The sequence below is a fragment of the Protomyctophum bolini genome, assembly GCF_963924005.1.
Source record: "Protomyctophum bolini genome assembly, chromosome: 19".
NCBI classification, from domain to species: Eukaryota; Metazoa; Chordata; class Actinopteri; order Myctophiformes; family Myctophidae; genus Protomyctophum; species Protomyctophum bolini.
The window spans coordinates 41,036,310-41,060,777 of NC_137880.1; the positions used below are offsets into that span (position 1 = coordinate 41,036,310).

General features: G+C 41.6%; 1 protein-coding gene across 7 annotated transcripts in view; it reads left to right on the forward strand.

Annotated features, from left to right (window-relative positions):
• The first annotated feature begins 547 nt into the window (after window positions 1-547).
• Window positions 548-24,468, forward strand: part of LOC308334170 (uncharacterized protein) — a 30,535-nt gene continuing 6,614 nt past the window's right edge. Inside the window, exons 1-27 of one of the 7 annotated variants that reach the window (XM_080790778.1) lie at window positions 548-1,091; window positions 1,136-1,307; window positions 6,309-6,503; window positions 7,757-7,792; window positions 9,094-9,228; window positions 9,327-9,353; window positions 10,789-10,815; window positions 11,307-12,406; window positions 12,925-14,356; window positions 14,989-15,138; window positions 15,404-15,517; window positions 15,941-15,991; window positions 16,106-16,147; window positions 16,956-17,033; window positions 17,683-17,706; window positions 18,066-18,107; window positions 18,412-18,465; window positions 18,974-19,015; window positions 19,217-19,270; window positions 19,442-19,468; window positions 19,692-19,739; window positions 19,959-20,012; window positions 21,115-21,162; window positions 22,231-22,509; window positions 22,745-22,804; window positions 23,023-23,091; window positions 24,089-24,124. In XM_080790778.1, coding sequence (XP_080646904.1) covers window positions 1,301-1,307; window positions 6,309-6,503; window positions 7,757-7,792; window positions 9,094-9,228; window positions 9,327-9,353; window positions 10,789-10,815; window positions 11,307-12,406; window positions 12,925-14,356; window positions 14,989-15,138; window positions 15,404-15,517; window positions 15,941-15,991; window positions 16,106-16,147; window positions 16,956-17,033; window positions 17,683-17,706; window positions 18,066-18,107; window positions 18,412-18,465; window positions 18,974-19,015; window positions 19,217-19,270; window positions 19,442-19,468; window positions 19,692-19,739; window positions 19,959-20,012; window positions 21,115-21,162; window positions 22,231-22,509; window positions 22,745-22,804; window positions 23,023-23,091; window positions 24,089-24,124 — 4,231 coding nt within the window. In that variant the 5' untranslated portion in view covers window positions 548-1,091; window positions 1,136-1,300. Of the gene's footprint in view, window positions 1,308-6,308; window positions 6,504-7,756; window positions 7,793-9,093; window positions 9,229-9,326; window positions 9,354-10,788; window positions 10,816-11,306; window positions 12,407-12,924; window positions 14,357-14,988; window positions 15,139-15,403; window positions 15,518-15,940; window positions 15,992-16,105; window positions 16,148-16,955; window positions 17,034-17,682; window positions 17,707-18,065; window positions 18,108-18,411; window positions 18,466-18,973; window positions 19,016-19,216; window positions 19,271-19,441; window positions 19,469-19,691; window positions 19,740-19,958; window positions 20,013-21,114; window positions 21,163-22,230; window positions 22,510-22,744; window positions 22,805-23,022; window positions 23,092-24,088; window positions 24,125-24,468 lie in introns of all 7 variants that reach the window. The other 6 variants (XM_080790780.1, XM_080790782.1, XM_080790781.1 and 3 more) reach the window with 6 other exon arrangements.

The window sequence follows — 24,468 nt, forward strand, 5'->3', positions numbered from 1 at the left end:
GTACTGGTGATAACAGAGAGCCGTGCTATTCTAGCTCTGAACTGCATGGAAGGTGTGGGAGAAAGATGTCTGTGTGTGTGTGTGTGTGTGTGTGTGTGTGTGTGTGTGTGTGTGTGTGTGAGTGTGTGTGTGTGTGTGTGTGTGTGTGTGTGTGTGTGTGTGTGTGTGTGTGTGTGTGTGTGTGTGTGTGTGTGTGTGTGTGTGTGAGATGTGTGTGTGTGTGTGTGTGTGTGGGAGATGTCTGTGTGTGTGTGTGTGTGTGTGTGTGTGTGTGTGTGTGTGTGTGTGTTTCCTAATAAGGAGAAGCATGCTGGCAGCTCTAAGAATAACCCAGAATGCATCAGTGTTGAATGTGATCCTACCGGACCACTGTTGACCTTTCTGCTGATGTCATGTTACGCACACACGCACCGTGCGTGCGTGCGTGTGTTAGTAACACACTTTAGTTGCTCTCAGTCACCCCCCCCCCCCCCCCCCCCAATCTAATCTCAGCAGAGCGGTCTGCAGTCTGTCTGTCCTGCAGTCTGTCTGTCCTGCAGTCCACTGGAAGGAAGAAAGAACAGAAAGACAGAAAGAAAGGAAAGAAAGAAAGAAAGAAAGACCCAAAGCTGGTAACAAGGGACTGACTGACAGACAGAGTAGTGTGTGTGTGTGTGTGTGTGTGTGTGTGTGTGTGTGTGTGTGTGTGTCAGACAGACAGACAGACAGTATTTTGGGGCGGTGGGAGGGATCCAGGGCCTTGTAGGGCTGTTGGTGGAGTCTCCTAGGAGGCTAGGAGCTTGTTTAGGGTCTACGGTAGAGGGCTTGTGGTGGAAGCCTTCAGCGACTAGCACTCTGATATCCGTGGTAGGGAGGCTGATATAGGCCTGTTTTTTAGGGTTGTTTTAGCCACCAGGAGTCTGCTAGGAGGTGTTTAGGGCTGCTGTAGGGACTGTTTTTAGGGTTTTTTGTGGACACCAGGACCTGTTGGACTCTGCTAGGGCGCCAGGAGGCTAGAAGGCAGCTTGTTTTGGGACAGTTTTAGTGCGTGTGGAAGCATTCAGCCAGCAGGGCCTGTTGGACTCTGCTATAGGACGCTAGGACGCTAGGAGGCTAGGAGGCTAGGACGCTAGGAGCTATCACTCTGCTATAGGAGGCTAGGACGCTAGGAGCTATCTTCAGGGACTGACCATAGGGAGGATTAACCCCATCATGGCCACAGCGCTGACCGAGTAGACACATTTTTCACTCCTGGAATAATTTTATTTTATTATTTTTTTGCAACCATGACTGAGACAGTCGAAGGAACAGTATCATCAACATGCTAAGTATGTTACTGTTTATTTTACTACTTATTATGTGTGTGTGTGTGTGTGTGTGTGTGTGTGTGTGTGTGTGTGTGTGTGTGTGTGTGTGTGTGCGTGCGTGCGCATCAGCTGTATCATCAATGCAATATGTTTATGTTGAGGGACGCTCTCCTCTCCAATGTCTGCCTTTTGGAAAGACATCATATGGCAGCCAAGTCTATGGACTTTAAGCCTGCACCAACATCAAGTCTATGGACTTTAGGCCTGCACCAACATCAAGTCTATGGACTTTAGGCCTGCACCAATATCAAGTCTATGGACTTTAGGCCTGCACCAACATCAAGTCTATGGACTTTAGGCCTGCACCAACATCAAGTCTATGGACTTTAGGCCTGCACCAACATCAAGTCTATGGACTTTAGGCCTGCACCAATATCAAGTCTATGGACTTTAGGCCTGCACCAATATCAAAGCTCCTGTTTGTAATGTGTTTGTCTGGGAAATCTTGTCGGAAAGCTGAGCTATTAAATGCTTATGTTATACCTTGGTGCAGGCCTAAAGTCCATAGACTTGATGTTGGTGCAGGCCTAAAGTCCATAGACTTGATGTTGGTGCAGACTTAAAGTCCATAGACTGTAGTTGTGTTCCATTTGATATCCTTCTCCTATCACAGCAACTCACAAATCTTGCTGCTGTGTTTACACATTGTTGTACTTCACCCAGCAGATATGGGAGCTTTTTGTCATTGGTCATGTTTTCTAAATCTGCGTGTGTGGTTTAATCTGTGGGAAGTATGTGTCTCTGATGTATTGGTACAATGGACAGATGGTTAGGAAGTGTAGCTCGGTTTCCACTTCATTTTGTGTGCAGTGGGTGCATAGTCTGTCTTCTCTCGGGGTACAGGTCTGCCTATGACGGCCTTTCTCGATCGCGAGACTGTGCTCACTGAGTCTGTACCTAGTTAAGATTTTTCTTTGTATTGGGTCGGTCACGGTGCTCAGGTATTCTGCCACTGTGTATTCTCTGTTTAGGGCCAGATAGCATTCTAGTTTACTCTGCTTTTGTGTTGCTTCTTTCCAATGTGTCAGATAGTTTTCCTTTTGCTGTTTTATAATTTGGTTTAGTCCAATGGGTTTTCTATCTCGTGGCTCTGTTTGTGTTTTTGCCCGGAGTTCCAGGGCCAGCTGGCTGAGGGGGCATCTCTCTAGAGTTTCACTGTGTGTGAGTGTCTTGTTATGGAGTGCATCTAGGTCACTTTCTTTTAGTTGGTTGTAGAACTTAAGTGCTCTCTTTTTTATTTTGATTATGAGTGGGTATCGTCCTAATTCTGCCCTGCAGTAATGTGTTGGTTTTAGTCTGCAAGTGTGGGTGTGTGAGACATAGTGTGGTGCGTGTGTGGATGTGTGAGACAGTGTGGTGTGTGTCAGTAATGGTGTAAGTGTGGATGTGTGAGACAGTGTGGTGTGTGTCAGTAATGGTGTAAGTGTGGATGTGTGAGACAGAATCTACACTGGGAGAGGAAGTACGCCGGAAGTGTGGAAGGCTACGTTACGTCACGCTGCCACTCAAGTGATTACTGGCCAATCACAGTGAGTGGTGTGTTCTGGGTAGTGTAGTGTAGTGTCCACTGTGAGATGCGCTTTATTGATTGATTGACTGCATAGTTTATTAGACCAAAATGTAAACAACAACAACAACAACAACAACAGTACAGTCACTGGTCTAGAAGGATAAATGTAAACAACAACAGTACAGTCACTGGTCTAGAAGGATAAATGTAAACAACAACAGTACAGTCACTGGTCTAGAAGGATAAATGTAAACAACAACAGTACAGTCACTGGTCTAGAAGGATAAATGTAAACAACAACAGTACAGTCACTTGTCTAGAAGGATAAATGTAAACAACAGTACAGTCACTGGTCTAAAAACAACACAATTCAATACCATCTCATGCTGTTGTGATGTTGATTGATCGATACACTTATTGAACTGAAGTATTTATTAACACGTAACAGTTTGCAGAATTACAGTACATTTCAAGCACAACTCAATACAAAAACTGTTAACTGTGACGACCAATAAAGAACTACACTTGTTTGTAGTGATTGGAGCCTGAATTGTATCCTTGAGGATAGATCCGATCTACAAGCTCACAACATGCTGCAGTGTGATCCTATGCTTTAGGATAGATCAGATCTACAAGCTCACAAAACATTTGGAACATAATTCTATCATTGTATATTCTATATATATTCCTTTTGGTTTTAGCATTACGTTATGCTTTAGCTATTGAAAAATACCAGATCTACAAGCTCATATCTTGTAGATCTGAGCTTGTAGGTCTGCTATTTTTGAAAAATGGAAGAACGACTGACAAAGAAACAGCCTTTTCAGAAAACTGTCAGGATGTAGAAGACATTTGGCAGAATCGTTCCCAGGTCAAAATGGGTTGATATAATTATATCATTGTATATTCTATGCTTTATTGTTGCTACACTGTCTGTCTGTGGATATTGTTGTCAGGGGAAAAGGCTCGCTCGACTCAAACAGTTTTATATAGTTTCAGGCGTGGTGCAGATTCCAAAAGAACATATAGAAAATGAATTAAATCCGCACTTCCAGTCGAGTAAGAGTCTTTATTGATAGTGCTCCGCAGCAGCGGTCATATACCAGACAGACAAACGCGTTTCGGCGCGCAGGCCTTCGTCAGTCTAACCACAGATCCCACACAGGGTAAGGGGTCGACACTATGCCAGTCTAACCAGTGATCCCACACAGGGGTAAGGGGTCGACACTATGCCAGTCTAACCACCGATCCCACACAGGGGTAAGGGGTTGACACTATGCCAGTCTAACCAGTGATCCCACACAGGGTAAGGGGTCGACACTATGCCAGTCTAACCACTGATCCCACACAGGGTAAGGGGGTCGACACTATGCCAGTCTAACCAGTGATCCCACACAGGGGTAAGGGGTCGACACTATGCCAGTCTAACCAGTGATCCCACACAGGGGTAAGGGGTTGACACTATGCCAGTCTAACCAGTGATCCCACACAGGGGTAAGGGGTCGACACTATGCCAGTCTAACCAGTGATCCCACACAGGGGTAAGGGGTCGACACTATGCCAGTCTAACCAGTGATCCCACACAGGGTAATAATAATAATAATAATAATAAAACTTTATTTGTATAGCACCTTTCATGACATGAAATGCAGCTCAAAGTGCTTTACAGAAAAATGGAGAATAAAAGAAAAGCAAGGCAACAACATTAAGAACAAGCAGTAATGCAATACAGAGAGGACATGAATAACAAAAATAAAAAATAAAAGATCAATTAAAAGCAATGTTGTAGAAGTGGGTCTTGAGCTGAGCTTTAAAAATGTCTACAGAGGCTGCCTGACGAAGGTACAGTGGGAGCTTGTTCCATGCCGACGGCCCGTAGAAGCAAAAAGTTGCTTCCCCGTATTTTTTAGTTGCCATTTTTTTTGCAAAGCGAGCAGGCCAGCAGTGGAAGACCTTAGGGGGCGGTTTGGGACATATTTAGGCAGGCAGTCATGTAGGTCAATCCTAAAGGGGTCGACACTATGCCAGTCTAACCAGTGATCCCACACAGGGTAAGGGGTCGACACTAGGCCAGTCTAACCAGTGATCCCACACAGGGGTAAGGGGTCGACACTATGCCAGTCTAACCAGATCCCACACAGGGGTAAGGGGTCGACACTATAGTCTAACCACAGGTCCCACACAGGGTAAGGGGTCGACACTAGGCCAGTCTAACCACAGGTCCCACACAGGGTAAGGGGTCGACACTAGGCCAGTCTAACCAGTGATCCCACACAGGGGTAAGGGTAACATCCCTAATTGTAATAAGGTCTGGAGATTATGGGTTAAAATGTTTGTTGTTTGTTTGTAGATGTAGATGTGATTTCCACTTAATTTCCTGCTGTTGATTTATTTGTGAATAAATTAAACCTCACGTTGTTGATTAATTATTTAATTAATTAAAGCTAATGTTTTATTCATTATTGAATGAATGAAACCTCATGCTTTATTAATTATTTAATGAATTAAAGCTCATGTTTTGCTCTCAGACTTGTTTTGGTTTCAGAGACACAGCCAACATTCAGACTGCATTTAGACTACTGTGTGTGTGTGTGTGTGTGTGTGTGTGTGTGTGTGTGTGTGTGTGTGTGTGTGTGTGTGTGTGTGTGTGTGTGTGTGTGTGTGTGTGTGTGTGTGTGTGTGTGTGTGTGTGCGTGCGTGCGTGCGTGCGTGTGTGTGTGTGTCTTAGTCAGCAGTAATGCAGTCACAGCCAGTGATTTGAAGAGACACAACAGGTGGATCTCTCTCTCTCTCTCTCTCTCTCTCTCTCTCTCTCTCTCTCTCTCTATCTCCACCCCCCCCCTCTCTCTCTCTCTCTCTCTCTCTCTCTCTCTCTCCACCCCCCCCTCTCTCTCTCTCTCTACCCCCTCTCTCTCTTTCTCTCTCCACCCCCCCCTCTCTCTCTCTCTACCCCCTCTCTCTCTCTCCACCCCCCCCCCTCTCTCTCTCTCTCTCTCTCTCTCTCCACCCCCCTCTCTCTCTCTCTCCACCCCCTCTCTCTCTCTCTCTCTACCCCCTCTCTCTCTCTCTCTCCACCCCCCCTCTCTCTCTCTCTCTACCCCCTCTCTCTCTCTCTCTCCACCCCCCCCCTCTCTCTCTCTCTCTCTCTCTCTCTCTCTCTCCACCCCCCTCTCTCTCTCTCTCTCCACCCCCCTCTCTCTCTCTCTCTCTCCACCCCCCCCCCTCTCTCTCTCTCTCTCTCTCCACCCCCCCCCCCCCTCTCTCTAACCCACAATCTATGTAAAGGTGTGTGAATGGGGGAATGTAATGCACAATCTATATGTAAAGCGCCTTGGATAAAGGCGCTATATTATAAATGCACCATTTACCATTTTTTACCACCTTGGTGAATTGGTGATATAAGTTAATTATTATAATTCATTATAATTAATGACCCCCACCCCCCCCCCCAGGTCGAACCTCCACCACCACCACCATGGTTCTAGATGGTGGCTCCTCGGGGAGCTACAACAAGAAGAGCTTCAGCGATGACCTTCACTCCACCTTCAGCTCTCCTCTGGCCTGGATCCTGGTCCTGGCTCTGATCATCACCTGGTCCTGTGTCTTCATCATCTGCTTCGACTTGATGGACCAGAGGCAGCTTTCTGGTACGATATCTGATTTAATGTTTAGGACCAGAGGACGCTTTCTGGTACGATATCTGATTTAATGTTTAGGACCAGAGAACGCTTTCTGGTACGATTTCTGATTTAATGTTTAGGACCAGAGGACGCTTTCTGGTACGATATCTGATTTAATGTTTAGGACCAGAGGACGCTTTCTGGTACGATATCTGATTTAATGTGATGTAACCAGAGAACGCTTTCTGGTACGATATCTGATTTAATGTTTAGGACCAGAGAACGCTTTCTGGTACGATTTCTGATTTAATGTTTAGGACCAGAGGACGCTTTCTGGTACGATATCTGATTTAATGTTTAGGACCAGAGGACGCTTTCTGGTACGATATCTGATTTAATGTGATGTAACCAGAGAACGCTTTCTGGTACGATATCTGATTTAATGTTTAGGACCAGAGAACGCTTTCTGGTACGATATCTGATTTAATGTTTAGGACCAGAGGACGCTTTCTGGTACGACATCTGATTTAATGTGATGGACCAGAATGTGATAAGATGTTCCATCCAGTTATCATCGAATTGGACCACTGAAAAGTATTAAAAAGTGCTTCTGACTAAACCTCCTAACTCCATATATCCTCAAACTGTCAGTCAAACCTCCTAACTCCATTGTATCCTCAAACTGTCAGTCAAACCTCCTAACTCCATTGTATCCTCAAACTGTCAGTCAAACCTCCTAACTCCAACTTGGTCATTCTAATATAAATAATGTCAGAGTGTCAGTGCACTGAGACACATGCAGCTGCTCTATACATCTCCTTACAACGGTGGTTGACACGATTTTTCCGTTTGTGTTAAATAACACCAGAAAACCTCCATTAACCGTTTCATGTAACGCACCCCCTAGAACAGTGCTTCCAAAGAGGGGTCGCCCCGGGGGTCCTTGGGGGAGTTCCAGGCTGGAACTCCCCCAAGGACCCCCGGGGCGACTTCCAGGGGTCCTTGAGGGAGTTCCAGGGGTCCTTGAGGGAGTTCCAGGGGTCCCCAGCTAAATGATAGTTTGGAACCAGATGGACTCTTATGGGTCTGTAACTCTGAGAGTGTACAAATGGTTCCATTTGTACACTCTCAGAGTTAAATTAACATTGGTTTTACAATATAAATTGGGGGTCCCAGAGATTGAAATGCATCATCATCATCATCATCATCATCATCTTCATCATCGTGAACTAATGAATATAACAGATTTTTAACCCCTTCACTCCTGCCTCTTTCACCAGGTGCTGCGGAAAGGAAACTTTTACACGATCGTAGAGGCAAGACAATCTTTAACCTTTAACCTTTTGACCTTTACTGATCTTAGAGGCACCTCGTTAAAGCTGTTAATTAATGAGCTGCTAATAAACAACTTCACTTTAACCCTTTAATGCCCTGCTCGACATGGGCTGCCGGCTGGCTACGATGCTATGAGCTAACATGGGCTGCTAATAGTAGCTACTAATATAGAAAATGAAAATGTGTTCTATGTACAATGTAGGCCTACATACATCTACATGGACTATTATTATTATTATTATTAATTTGTGTAGCATGATCACATGTCCGCCTGAAGCAGCAACGTTTTTTTGGGGAAAATGTGTTTTCAAATAATTCAAAACCATCCATTTCAAATTGCAGCACATGTTTTTACCGAAATATAGAAAAATGGTTTTGAATATTTGAATCATTCGCAGTATACACACGCACACACACACACACACACACACACACACACACACACACACACACACACACACACACACACACACACACACACACACACTTGCCTTAAGAAGACAAGATAATTCAAGCTCATTGTTCGATTTGATGAAATGCTTTACATTTTTCCCTTCTTGTTCTGAAATGCATTCGGCCTCACTGTTACTGTTGTACATACTGTTTACACACGTATACGTGGGTGATATTTAAGACATAAAGGATATATTTGTATCTTCCTTTGAGGGTTCAGTAAGTTATACAGGTTAAAGTACAGAGCGTTGCAGTCCCGCCCCCTTTCAGTCCCGCCCCCTTTCAGTCCCGCCCCCTCTCAGTCCCGCCCCTTGCAGTCACGCCCCCTTTCAGTCACGCCCCCTTTCATGACGAGTCGAGACCCAGAAGTGAATTCCTCGTTCATTTTCCTCATATGCTTTTCTTTTTTTATTTATTTAAAGACGTTTACAGACAATCATGACAACAAACACAATGTTTTGGGGCAGAACAAGAAGAAAAACAAAGAAGAAAAACAACAAGAAATTGTGTTTGTCGTGATGATTTGTCACAATTGGAGTTGGTTTTGTACGACGCTTAAAAGGTCTTTAAATAAATACTTTTTGAAATGTCTATGAGAAAGGTTTAGGGTAACCCTGACCTTTAAATGTCTATGGGGAAGGGTTAGGTAGGGTAACCCTAACCTTTAAATGTCTATGGGGAAGGGTTAGGTAGGGTAACCCTAACCTTTAAATATCTATGGGGAAAATGAACAGGGAATTATTTCCTGGGTCCTGGTAGGGGGCAGGGCTGTATAAAGTATATGGTATATATAAATATAAATATTATATAATTATATATATGGTCTCAGCTCTTCCAGGAGGATTGTCGGCCTTCACTTCAGATCCTATGAAGATCGTCAACGATGCTGTTGAAGAATCTGTAAACTTTCTGAATGGAATCGTTTCCTTTGCTGCAAACCTCATCGCCCCTGACGAGGAGGAAGGTACGCACGCACGCACGCATTCATTACAGTAATATTCTGAATAATAATCGTAATTATCAGTAATATTCTGACATGTTGTCCTTCCTTCTCTTGTGTAGGAAACCTATACGCAGTCAGAAAGAAAGGTTTGTATTGAAGTTACAATATCTCTCTCTCTCTGACTCTCTGTCTCTCTCTCTGTCTCTCTATGTCTCTCTCTCTCTGTTTCTCTCTCCCTCTCTCCCTCTCTCTGTTTCTCTCTCCCTCTCTCTCTGGGCAGACATGCATGGGGTCCTGTTTTCAGGAAGCTTGAGGGCTTTTAGTGAAAGAGATTCTTGAACAAGACACGAAACTCTGTGGTTTTTTGAATCACCACTAGACGGCGGCAGTGCTTTCTATGTAACGCCTCAAACACGCACGTAAAACATGCACGGTCGCACGTGCATACGTGCATGCGTGCACATGCACCCTGACATTCTAAATGAATAACGTTACTAAGTAATTTCTGCTTTGAGCCATTCAGAAATATGATAAATAAATGAGTACATCAATATAAATATGAGAGTAGAATAGGATAAAAACTAGTTGTTTTGTAGAGCAGGTACAAAACAAGCAGGTATTTTTTTTTAAGCCGCCAGAAGTTACGTCATCATTCCAAAATGGCGGAGCCGCTGGTTGTTACTTCCTGGTTGGGACTTAATGGGAGATTCGCCTCTTGTTCTAGAATCTGTTTGCTTTTAGTGCTGAAACTGAATCTATGAACCATCTATCAGGTTTAGGATGGTTGGAAGAGGAGGAGGGGGTTTGGAACAGTATGCCAGCAAAAGGTAATAAGTTACAATTACTTTAATGACACTACATTACTTTAGGGTTTGGAACTCACCCAGTACCACGCCCTGTGGTGAACAAACCCCTGGTTTTGAAGACCAAAACCTCTGGAAGTAAAAACGGCGATGTAAAGTACATGAGTCTAATATAGATTACATTCAGGCCTAGTTAACATAAATCTAACAGATTAAGTATAGTTTAATTAATACATTCAGGCCTAGTTAACATCAATCTAACAGATTAAGTATATTAATATAGATTACATTCAGGCCTATAGTTAACATCAATCTAACAGATTAAGTATATTAATATAGATTACATTCAGGCCTATAGTTAACATCAATCTAACAGAGATTAAGTACTAGTACTAGTACTAGTATTAGCGACACCCTGTGGTCACAGAGTAAACCTGCAGTGTCTTGGCTAATCGAACATAGAACTTGTGTCTTTTAAACTCAAACCACACCAGTTACAACTCCTTGGAACGAGACCGTATTAAGGTCAGCCACACCAATGCAACTGGTGTGGTTTGGGATTTAAACATCTAAACATTCTGCAGCACTAACGCTTTTTTTTCTTGTGCTCTCTTTGCTATTTACTCACATATACTCACATTTCACTTGATACTAAAATGTTACTTTTCTGTGTGCTGTATATCATCGTATGCAGTATCTAAGTACCTAAGTATTTAAGTATAGTATCTGTACATCATTATATGCAGTATCTAAGCATTGTTTTTATCCTACATTCTAGGAGAATTTCTGCCATCACGAACTAAAGGTTTGTGTCCAATATTTTACAACAAACTCAAAATAATATCTAAAGTAGAGGCATCTACTATGTTTAGTAGAAAGTTGGTATAAATAATATCTGAAGTATAGAGGCATCTGACTGAAGTGTTGATGAATCATGTAAACAGCCTAACTAACTATTCCATGATGTTGATAACTTAAGTACTGAATAACATTAAGATGAACAGTTATATTTTATTTTATTATTATTAACTAATGTTGATACTAGTACTGATTACCATTAAGATGAACTGTTTTAATTTATTTTTTATTAACTATTCCGGGCTGTTGATAGGACTGAATAAAATGAAGATTTTCCACTAACACTGAAGCAGCCACACATATTATATTAAATGATACTAAACTACTACTAACATTATGATCATGTTCTATCACTCTATCAATGAACTCACTCTTTACGTCATAAAAACTGTGAAACATAAAAGTAACATGAAGTAATGATGTGTTGTTGTGTTAAAGTCATAGAGATGCAAAGCAAGAAGAAAGTTCCTGCTATTGAAATAGTGGAGGAGGAAGAGGAGGAGTTAGTGGAGGAAGAGGAGGAAGAAGAGGAGGAGGAGGAGGAGTTAGTCGAGGAAGAGGAGGAGGAGTTAGAGGAGGAGGAATATGAAGAATATGAAGATGAAGAGATAGAGGAGGAGGAGGAGATAGATGAGGATGAAGAGGAGGAGGAAGTTGGAGAGGTGGAGGGAGAGATAGAGGAGGAGGAAGAAGGAAGCGAGGAAGAGGAGGATGAAACGGCCGTGGAGGACGCAGAAGAACAAGATGGAGATGATGATGATGATGAAGATACCGCTGATGTGGGTAGTGATGAAGATACCGCTGATGCTACTGCTGATGGAGATGATGAAGAAGGTCCCGCTGCTGAGGAAGAGGAAGAGGAGAAGGAAGCAGTGAAGCAGGACACAGAAGAACCAACCTCTGAAGAACAAGATGGAGATGAAGACACCACTGATGCTGCTAGTGATGGAGATGAAGAAGACGATGATGATGAGGATGATGATGGTCCTGCTGAGGAAGAGGAGAAGGAAGCAGGCAAGGAGGACGCAGAACAAACCACTGATGCTGCCGGTGATGAAGATGACGATGATGATGATGTGGTTGAAACCACCGACGAAGAGGCTGGAACTGAAGATACGGATGCTGCCGGTGATGAAGATGACGATGATGATGGTCCTGCTGCTGAGGAAGAGGAAGAGGAAGAGGGGAAGGACGCAGCCAAGCAGGACACGGAAGAACCAACCTCTGCAGACCAAGATGGAGATGAAGAGAACACTGAGGCTGCTAGTGATGGAGATGAAGAAGACGATGGTCCTGCTGCTGAGATAGAGGAAGAGGAGAAGAACGCATCGTCATCTGATGAAGATGATGATGATGAAGAAGGAGACCATGTGACTCCTGCGTCATCAGACACCGAGGCCGACGCCCCCGTCCCTGAGGAAGATGATGATGAAGACTCTGTCCCGAAGGTTGACTCCAAGGATGAAGATGATGATGAAGACTCTGCTCCAAAGGTTGACTCCAAGGATGAAGATGATGAGGAAGACTCTGTCCCGAAGGTTTGTAGCGCTGCCACACAAGTTTACAAAGCATTAGTTCTGAGTTCTGAAGGAGGTCCTATAGAATGTCTATAGGACCAGGAGGTCCTATAGAATGTCTATAGGAGCTCTATAGGAGGTCCTATAGAATGTCTATAGGAGCTCTATAGGAGGTCCTATATAATGTCTATAGGAGCTCTATAGGAGGTCCTATATAATGTCTTCCCCAACCCTTATTTAATAGTTAACGTCAATTCAAGATGATTTAAAAAATATTATACGACAAGGTCGTTTCGAGGAAGCAATCTGATTGGTTGAATTAGATTAGTTCAAACTAGCATGTTGGAACATCTATTCAAAAGAAAGAAATAAGCTGCTCTGTTCTCTCAGAGCAGCAGACTGGGTGGCTATAGCTAGCTAGTTTCTTGGGACATTTGTGGTCGTTAATGTCTTTAATTAACTCATTAATGACCATAGTCTCTAGTGTAATATTGATTAAGTACAGGTAATTGTTGTTATTTAATATCTAACCGTTACAGGTTGACTCCAAAGAGGAAGAGTCAGGTGATGAAGAGGATGATGAAGTTGTCCCAAAGGTTGACTCCAAAGATGAAGATGATTTGAGGGAGGAAGACTCCGGTGATGAAGAGGATGACGAGGTTCAAACTAGCGACGAAGAGGCTGGAACTGAAGATGATGAAGATGAAGACGAGACGAGCGACAGCTCGGTCGTTGATGACACTGATTCTACTCCTCTGTCCAGTGATGATGACATCACTGATGACAGTGCCGATGACATCATCGGTGACAGCCCAGATGACATCACAGAGGTCAAGGTTGATTACATCACAGATGACATCACAGAGGCCAGCCCTGATGACATCACAAAGGCTAGGGCTGATGACATCACAGATGACATCACAGAGGTCAAGGCTGATGACATCACAGATGACATCGCAGAGGTCAAGGTTGATGACATCACAGATGACATCGCAGAGGTCAAGGTTGATGACATCACAGATGACATCGCAGAGGTCAAGGTTGATGACATCACAGATGACATCGCAGAGGCCAGCCCTGATGACATCACAGAGGCCAGCACTGATGACATCACAGATGACATCACAGATGCCAGCACTGATGACATCACAGATGACATCACAGAGGCCAGCCCTGATGACATCACAGAGTCTAGGACTGATGACATCATAGAGACCAGGACTGATGACCTTCCTCCTGTCCATGAGGTCAAGGTCGCTGAAGACGTCGTGACCTTGGAGGACGACGATGATGAAGATGTCCTCGTTGACATGCCTCTTCTCTCTGATGTTCTCCATGAGGACGATGAAGATGAACATGAAGGTGAATCTGAGCTAGAAGAACATGGAGGTTATTCTGAGGAAGGAGGAGACGACTCAGACGACTCAGACGACTCCGACATCAGCGCTGCTGCTGCTTCCTCTGACAACTTCGCAGACGATGAAGATGATTCTACCGAAGACGACACCGACCTGGACCTCCACAAATTGGACCTGGATCTGGAAGAACTGGATCTGGATCACCTGGATGTCAAAGACCTCACTGATGAAGAGCTTCTTACAGACCTAACTGATGAAGAGCTTCTTACAGACCAAAGGGGTGAGGATCTTCTTAAAGACCAAAGGGGTGAGGATCTTCTCAAAGCCTTAAGCGATGAAGAGCTTTTTAAAGACCTAACTGATGAAGAACTTTTAGCGTATACATTTGATGATGAGGACCTTAAAGAGACAACGCTTTTAGACAGTGAGGACAGCGGAGTCCTCGCTGATGAAGATGAGGATGATGAAGATGATGAAGATGGAGACAGCAGCTCATTGGATGATGAGTTAGGAGTCACAGCAGACTCTGTTTCCACGACAACCACTGACGAGGATGATGATGATGATGAAGATGAAGATCACATTGATGACATGGATGACCTCTTGTTATCAGGTATATTAAATATCATTTATATCATTATTTCCCTATCATTTTTAATTCTTACCTTTCAGCTCACTAGGCTTAGTTAGTCGGTTAGTAGGTTGGCTAACAGGGTTAGCTCTATCAAAATGATAGGGTTTAGGCTTCAAGGTTAGGGGTTTAGGGTTATAGGGTTTAGGGTTATAGGGTTTAGGGTTATAGGGTTATAGGGTTTATAGGGTTTGTTGTAGATTAAATAATCTTCCAAAGATGAAGGAATGACGAAGTGAAGTGTTGAGACTTTATTCAGAAGATTCAACAGAATAACAACATACAGAGAGTGAGGAACAGGCCTCCTCCGGGCGCCAGCCTCCTCAACCCCACCCTCAGACAGTCCTTATAGTCAAATACTAACTGTCCATATACGGATCTGCGCTAAACATAAGGGCGACACACAAATAAGTATACATTTGCTGACAGCGTGGAGGAGTCAAGTCAGCTGACGGCTGCATGAATTAGACTGAGCACATTGGTGAGCAAAGAGACTTAATGGAAGGAAGATAAATACACAATAATGCATATATTTGGCACTGTAGTTTGGCATATTCTAAAATTCCCATTACAGGGTTTAGGGTTTAGGGTTAATAACTGCTTTGTGTTCAAAGCCATCTTTGCAGCTGAACTGATGAAGGAGGAGGAGCCAAAGTCTGAGACTGACACACATGAGGAAGATGATGATGATGATGATGAAGATGAAGATGTTAGGGAGGCAGATAGTGATCAGACTGAAGACCGTGAAGCAGAACACATCTCTGGTAAATATATCAATAAATATCACTATATATATATATATATATATATATATACACACACACACACACACACACACACACACACACACACACACACACACACACACACACACACACACACAATGCTGTGTTTATGATACATAACAGTGTATTAATTATTCAGAGTTAGTGGTTACAGTGTATTAACTATTCAGAGTAATGGGTTACATTGTATTAACTATTCAGAGTTAGGGGTTACAGTGTGTAAAGTGAATGTATTCATCTTCAGCTGTCAGTCAACCTGCTGCTCCCATGGAGGGGGAGGGGCCTCCCATGGAGGGGGAGGGTCCAAGCAAAGAAGCGGAGCTTCCTGATGGACAGGCGGTCGTTCCAGAGCCTCCAGGTCAGTGAGGGCAAAGGTCACGCTGTGAACCTGCCAGGGGTCGTCAGGGTTCAGAGGTCACGCTGTGACCCTGACAGATTATGTGTAGATGATATGCAAATGCTATGCAGATGATATGCAGATGATATGCAGATAGTATGCAGATGATATGCAGATAGTATGATGCTGGTATGCAGATTATATGCAGATAGTATGCAGATGATGTGCAGATTATATGCAGATAGTATGCAGATGATATGCAGATAGTATGCAGATTATATGCAGATAGTATGGCGATGATGTGCAGATTATATGCAGATAGTATGCAGATGATATGCAGATAGTTTGCAGCTGGTATAGTGACACATATTTCACACATTCATAGATAGATGCTGTTGTTATGGTAACATATATAATTTATATATATATGGTGTTTGTTTTCAGTGTGCTCCTGTCCCTCCATGGCTCCAGAGCCTGTGGAACTGGAAACTAAAGGTTTGCTATGAATTATGAATTATACATTAATAATATTAAAATAAATTAACTCTAACCCAATCAACCCAGATTAAAGTTTGTTGTGTTTTCTCGTTACTTTTGTTTTGTTTTCAGAAGCAGCTAAAAAAGCCCCAGCTGACAAACCCAAAAGAAAAGGTGAAACATTAGAATGTAGTTTTGTTGTGTTATATATGTGTTATTGTTGTAATAATAACTATAATTATTGTTGTAATAACTATGGTTATATATTATTAATTGTGTTGTATTTGTAATAAAACCATTTTATTGCTATCCAGTCAGTCTAACCCTAACCCCAGTCTAATCTACCCAGTTCTAACCAGTTCTAACTAATCCCTATCCAGTTCTTCCAGTAATAATAATCTAACTATCCCTATCCAGTCAGTCTAACCTTAACCCCAGTCTAATCCCTACCCAGTTCTAACCAGTTCTAACTACCGGTAATCCCTATCCAGTTCTATCCAGTTCTAACCAGTTCTAACTACCGGTAATCCCTATCCAGTTCTATCCAGTTCTAACCAGTTCTAACTAATCCCTACCCAGTTCTAACTAATTCCTTTCCAGTTCTAACTAATCCCTATCCAGTTCTTCCAGTAATAATAACTATGTAATGTATATATAATGTATTATATTATATAATAATGTATATCTAATCCCTATCCAGTTCTAACCAGTTCTATGTAATGTATATATAATGTATTATATTATATAATAATGTATATCTAATCCCTACCCGCAGTTCTTCCAGTAATAATAACTATGTAATGTATATATATATAATATATTATATTATATAATAATCCCTATCCAGTTCTTCCAGTAATAATAACTATGTAATGTATATATAATGTATTATATTATATAATAATGTATATCTAATCCCTATCCAGTTCTGTATATATAATGTATTATATTATATAATAATGTATATCTAATCCCTATCCAGTTCTTCCCAGACTTGCAGAGCTACAAGACAACAGAGTCAACAAGAGAGTTCCTGTTATCAGCAGAGGTTCAATGCTGGGTATATTACTTTATATTTAATATTACTATTACCGGTACACATTACTTTTTTTTTTAAATGTTCAAATTGAACAATTTTGTATTATATATTGGACAGAATGGACACAGATATTGTGCAGGCAGATGAATTATAAGATTTCTACTTACATTAATTAATTAATTTTAATTGTTAATTAATAAAAAAATAATTAGGCGTTTTCATATGACACACAATAGACCTACTGTATACCTTCTATAATGTAGCCTATAATGACAAGACAAGACACAAACCACTTTCTATGTCTTTTATTAAAGTGAGCACTAAGCAATTAATTTGGTTGGCAAACAGCGGTAGCAAGTTCAACCTGTCACTTCTCTGGTGCGCTGCTGCCTCCTGCCTACAGGTGACTGTATAGTGGATGCATTCTAAGTTTGGAAAGTTAAGTTTGGAAGCGGAAATAACGCGTTAGCGGCGAATGATTTTGATTATACATTACATAATTTTTCTTCAGTTATATATTATATTACACGTCCGTTACCCAACACTGCAGAGGTTAGAGGTCAAAAATGTAAAGTGCTTTGGATAAAAGCACTGAATGCAACATTTACCATTTGATTTGTTTGACTATATTCTCTTTTCCTTCCTTTCCTTCCTCTTCTTCTTAACACAGTGAGAGCCAAGCTTGCTAAAAAAGGTAACTCCCTCTTTTTATTGACATAATAACACAGTAAACACACCATATGTATACTACTATTACTACTACTATCATTACTACTACTACTATTACTACTATTACTGCTACTACGGCTACTACTACTACTACTGCTACTATACTATGATATGATAATATCTCCTTGGACGTCTTCACAGCAGCAGCCAAGCATTTATAATTGTTTTATGATAATGTCTCCACTCTCTAACCGTCACATTGTGTAGTATATTAGTGTATAGTATATAATAGCGTATAGTATAGTAGTGTATAGTATTATAGTGTGTACTGTATAGTATAATTGTGATAATAATAATAATAATATCTCTAACCCTCTCTAACAGCAGCAGCAAAGCAAACAGAGGAGCAGGAATCTGGAGCAGAGGGTATAGTAGCTTTATGTTAATGTTGAATCATGGTATATTATTATTATAATGTTTATGTTTAATATGTTCATGTGTTATTAATGTTATATTATGTCATGTGGGACATAAAACTAACAGAGACAAATAGAAGAGAGAAAAAAGCAAAAACTAAAAAAGGACAAAAACAAAATCTTCTTATCTACTTTCTGCCTCCTTTGTTTTCTGTGTTTCATGTATAATTTATATAATGTGTTTTTCTTTTTACATGCATTTTCAATTAATGTGATATATGTCATATTTCCAACCTAAATGTTTCCTTCTCTAGTCGTTTTCAATGAAAAACCCAAGAAGGAAGTGAAGGCCAAAACCTCTACAAAAGGTAAGCGAAGCTTTCATTCACAAATCACATTTACTGAACAATTCTGATCAGTTTAATGCTTTCATGTTTAACAAGTATATCAGTTTTTACTTCTTCCTACTCCTTTTTAAACTTCAGGTGCAAGATCAATGATCACATTGTTGTCATAATTTTCTTATTTCACTCAAAAGAAGAAATATACATGCATTGTGGTTATATATATATATATATATATATATACTGTATATATATATATATATATATATATATATATATATATATATATATATTGTTTTTCTATTATCTTATTTTACTGTTTTACCTGAAGGTTTCAAAATAAAGATAATCAAATCAAAATCAAATTCAAAATAAAGATAATCAAAAATAGTGTATACTGTATAGTATGATTGTGATTATTATAATAATAATATCTCTAACCCTCTCTAACAGCAGCACACTGATAATAATATATTATAATTATATTATTACTGTTAATAATAATAATAATATCTCTAACCCTCTCTAACAGCAGCAGCAAAGCAAACAGAGGAGCAGAAATCTGGAGCAGAGGGTATAGTAGCTTTATGTTAATGTTGAATCATGAGTGACACTGAGAGACAAGGCTCTCACAGAGACAACTGATTATTATTATTATTATTTACAACCTAACCTGTTATTATTATTATTATAATAATAATAATTATTATTATTATTATTATTATTATTGTTATTTGGTTATTATTATTTCCAACCTAAATGTTTTCTTCTCTAGTCTTTTTCAATCAAAAACCCAAGAAGGAAGTGAAGGCCAAAACCTCTACAAAAGGTAAGCGACGCTTTCATTCACAAACAAATCACATTTACTGAACAATTCTGATCCTTCACTTCAACATGTTTAACATGTCAAAACATGTTTAACATGTCAACATGTTAAACATGTTGAAGTGAAGGATGGGCTTAATAAAATGCCTTTTCTTTCTCATTTTATATGAAACAGCTAAGAAGGAAGTCAAGGCCTCTAAAGGTAAGCAAATAAATTATGTCATGGCTTGGTTCAATCCTTGATTCTGATTGGTCAGTCACTGAATCCATCACCTGATTAGCTTATATCAATCTGTCTAATAAAAGCCTCAGAGCACCTGATTGGCTGTGCTGCTTGGACGTTATGACAGCCATATAAACACACACACATGGCTGAATATTATTATTTCATTACTTAATTAAAAAGTGATTAATATCTTTTACAGAAGCAGCATTAAAGCAAACAGACCCTAACCAAGAAGAAGAACAAGAAGGTACAACCTTTGATTGTGGTCAGCTACACAGAATGGTGTGTGTGTGTGTGTGTGTGTGTGTGTGTGTGTGTGTGTGTGTGTGTGTGTGTGTGTGTGTGTGTGTGTGTGTGTGTGTGTGTGTGTGTGTGTGTGTGTGTGTGTGTGTGTGTGTGTGTGTGTGTGTGTGCGTGTGCTTGCGTGACAAAAATCTAAAAGATTGATTGATTGATTGATTGACAGTTGGCCCGTGCCGACCAGCACCAGTCTACTGCCCATCTCCCCCCGGCTGGTACGGTGAGTACAACAATATTTACATAATTTATTATGATCATATTTACATATTTATTATTAACCCCAGATGGTATTCTTCATAATGAACCACACTGCATGACCATATGTCATAGGTCATATAACCCCCATAGATAAGAAAGCAATAGATGGCTCACCCGCGCTGCTGGCCAATGGTAAAGTAAAGCTACACCACATCAGCTGTAAAGTAAAGCTACACCACATCAGCTGTAAAGTAAAGCTACACCACATCAGCTGTAAAGTAAAGCTACACCACATCAGCTGTAAAGTAAAGCTACACCACATCAGATCAGCTGGTAAAGTAAAGTTACACAACATCAGCTGGTAAAGTAAAGTTACACCACATCAGATCAGCTGGTAAAGTAAAGTTACACCACATCAGCTGGTAAAGTAAAGCTACACCACATCAGATCAGCTGGTAAAGTAAAGTTACACCACATCAGCTGGTAAAGTAAAGTTACACCACATCAGATCAGCTGGTAAAGTAAAGTTACACCACATCAGCTGGTAAAGTAAAGCTACACCACATCAGCTGGTAAAGCTGGCTATATTAACTTTCATTAAAGTTAATTAAATTTGGCTTGCTGTGGTGGGTGAGGTGGGTGAGGGGGGGCTTGCTCAAACTCTCGCTCTGCACAAAGTGGCTGAGAAAAGAATGAAGCTTTCAAGACAGCCTCCTCACGCGAGGGCCATGGCGTGTGTGAAGGTGGGCGGAGGTGAGTGGAGATGCGTGGAGGCAGGGGTACATTTTTTCCACGAACATACAAAATGAGTAGGCAATAATATTACCATAAACACAAAGAGCTAGCCCTGAACGACCATAACAGGTCTGTAAAGTGTCCTTGCAAATAAAACATTTGCAAACTAGTACTAGTGGACTGTTGAGGTGCCATAGTAGCATAGTAAATAAGTGTCACACATATTCTGAGGAAAACGTGGTCTTTTCAAAAATAATAATAAGAAGAAGCATTGCCACCTTTTTCACCCCGGGCTGTATGCATGCCTGTAGGTTAGGGTCAGCGGTGCATATCGGTGTTTCACTGCATTCCTTGGCCTGTAATCTGATAAATAATGTATTGTCTTCCAGTGCATCACGTCGTCACAGACAATCCTTATCCTCCACCAACCATGACAGGTACGGAACCATAAACCCTGAACCCTAAACCCTGAACCCTGAACCATAAACCCTGAACCATAAACCCTAACTCCTGAACCCTAAACCCTAACTCCTAAACCCTAACTCCTGAACCCTAAATCCTAACTCCTGAACCCTAACTCCTGAACCCTGAACCCTAACTCCTGAACCCTAACTCCTGAACCCTAACTCCTGAACCCTAACTCCTGAACCCTAACTCCTGAACCCTAAACCCTAACTCCTGAACCCTAACTCCTGAACCCTAAACCCTAAACCCTAACTCCTGAACCCTAAACCCTAAACCCTAACTCCTAAACCCTAACTCCTAAACCCTAACTCCTGAACCCTAACTCCTAAACCCTAACTCCTGAACCCTAAACCCTAACTCCTGAACCCTAAACCCTAACTCCTGAACCCTAACTCCTAAACCCTAACTCCTGAACCCTGAACCCTAAACCCTAACTCCTAAACCCTAACTCCTGAACCCTAAACCCTAACTCCTAAACCCTAACTCCTGAACCCTAAACCCTAACTCCTAAACCTTAACTCCTAAACCCTAACTCCTGAACCCTAAACCCTAACTCCTAAACCCTAACTCCTGAACCCTAAACCCTAACTCCTGAACCCTAAACCCTAAACCCTGAACCATAACTCCTAAAACCTGAACCAGCACTCGTTGGGCTAAAAACAGCCATAGCCGTCATCGCAATGTGACGAGGTCAGCACATTTGGGCAAGTGGCATATTGTAATGCATTGAATGGATTCAGAATCATATTGTAATGCATGGAATGGATTCGTATTGTAATGCATGGAATGGATTCATATTGTAATGCATGGAATGGATTCAGAATCATTAAAATAATAACCTAGTTTGACACACATTGACTAACATTTCTCTCATAAAGCTTTAGACTACTCACCATTTCTGGGTTCAGGGATTTCCAGTAGACTGTGCAGCGCCTGAGACGCCATGTGGCCCATTGAATTACAGTGGGCGCCCGGTGGCCACAGGGGGTACTGCGCCCTGGGCGCCCCTCACTTCATACAATTGTGATTTCTTTCTTCAGCTCCATCGGCCCCCCCGTCCGCTGCCCCCCCCATGCAGAGCTTCTACCCCCAGCAGGGGGTGCTGTTTCCTCAGTATCAGCCCCAAGTTCAGGTTCAACCTCAACCGGAGGTCCAACCCGCTCAGCCACTGCAGCAAACCGAGGCTCCGCCCCCAGTGACCCCGGTGACCCCAGCGGTGACCCCAGTGGTGACCCCAGCGGCGACCCCCGCCTCAGATTCAACTCCTGAAGCTGAGCCTCCAGTTCTACCAGAGACTGAAGCACAGTCTGTGGAAAAAGGTATTTTCTTTGACTGACGCGTGTTTTGTGTTTTGTGTTTCTATAGCAACCTGGGGGGGGGGGGGGGGGCTGATCAAGGTGTTTCTATACCAACCTGGAAAATTTAGTTAAAAGTAGATTTCCAGCCTAACCGTTTCATATTTGATCTCGTAGTTGGCAGTCAAAGAGTAAATGAATAAATAAAAGGTATTTAACTGTTATGTTTGTCGTTTGTTTCATGTGGGGTTTTTTTTAGGTGCAACCAAGACGTCTGGAGTCAAAACCAAAAGTAAAACTTCTGCCGTAGCAAAGAAAGGTAACACAATTACAGTACGGTAGGCTACGGTACAGTACAGTACAGTACAGTACAGTACAGTACAGTACAGTACAGTACAGTACAGTACAGTACAGTACATGGCCATTATGATAATCATAATGTATTATTAATAATACATTATCATAATCATAATGTATTAAACCTTAATCAACACATGAATCTGTTACAACGCAACACTTCTTCTTCTCCTCCTTCAGAAGTCAGAGTTAAAGGAAACGTAACAGAGGTGTCATCGTCCAAGACCTCCACACCTGCTGCTGCTACAGGTCATTCACCTTTGACCTTGATTAAATATCATTCTCCTTTTCATCTAAAACACCTTTATGTAAAGATGACAATAGATCTGCTGCTACTACTTTATTTTTCGGTACATGTTATTTATTTTGAAAAAGAGAAATATGACATGTGGAACGAGAATATTGTTATTTCTACCCTAATCATAATGTGAAAGGTAACGGGTCTGGTGATTGATGGGTGTCAGTGATTGGTTGATGTCACCACCCAAAGTTACTAGTAGAGGAAGTGACACACGGGGAGAGGAGATCTCAAAACAAACAGAGTGCAGGCCTGCACCGAGGAGGAGAGGAGCTCCAGGCGCCATAGCGTTTTACGTTGGGACCGCTCTTTAACGTTTAAGCGTGCGTATCTGCAGCCGTAGTAATGAAGGAACAGTCGGGCCCAGCGGATAGGGCATCACGTGTGCCGCTGCCGTCGGGGATCGGCGTCGGAACTGAGGATTTACCTGCCGGTGTTTGGAGGCTAACAGGGCTACTGCTACCGGTGAGACCGTTCAAAAGTTGTTCTTTGAGGATTATAAATATAGGGGTACCCCCGAACGTTTTCGTATTTCCGTTGGAACGTTTTTGAGCAGAGGAACTTGTCGTTGCGTTGGAACAGTTGTAGACTCTCGCGTGCGCACGCCTCGTTTGGGGGGGGGGGGGGGGGGGGGGGGGGGGGGGGGGGGGGCGACGGACGCAGACCTTATTCTCTGCTGACTTTGGGAAATAATTATTGGTTGTTGGTTTAAGTTTGTGTGCCTGTTTATTTTATTTAGTAGGGAAAGAGACAGGGAGAGGCGTTACCTGTGAAGTGTACAGTCTACTTTTGATTTTGTCAATTGCTATGTCTGAGCATCTCGAATATAACCCTACGATCCCGCTTAATTTTTCCTTAGTAATAATTTGCCTGGCATAAGTAAAGGGCGATTGTTACATGTTAAATGTGTAATGAGTTAATAATTAATTATTGTCTTTCTCTTTTCAGACAAGAAGAAGTCAAGAAGTCAGGTGGAAAAGGCTGGTAGGTTTCTATTAATTCCTGCTTAATTATGTTCATGTTTAAATTCAATTTTCAATGTTTAAATATCAATAATGTATTTATTGTTGATATGATCTCCACAGTATACTTATAGCCCATGTTTTTTGAAATTTTGAAAAAAAAAGTTAGCCTCGTTTCTCATCATTTTGGACCGTGGGCTATAGCCCATATCGTACGGCATACTATGGCACGCCGTTTTTCATCATTTTTGAGGATTTGAAAAAAATGAAAAAATGAAAAAAACGATGGGTTATAGCCCATGTTTTTTGAAATTTTGAAAAAGAAGTTAGCCTCGTTTCTCATCATTTTTGACCGTGGGCTATAGC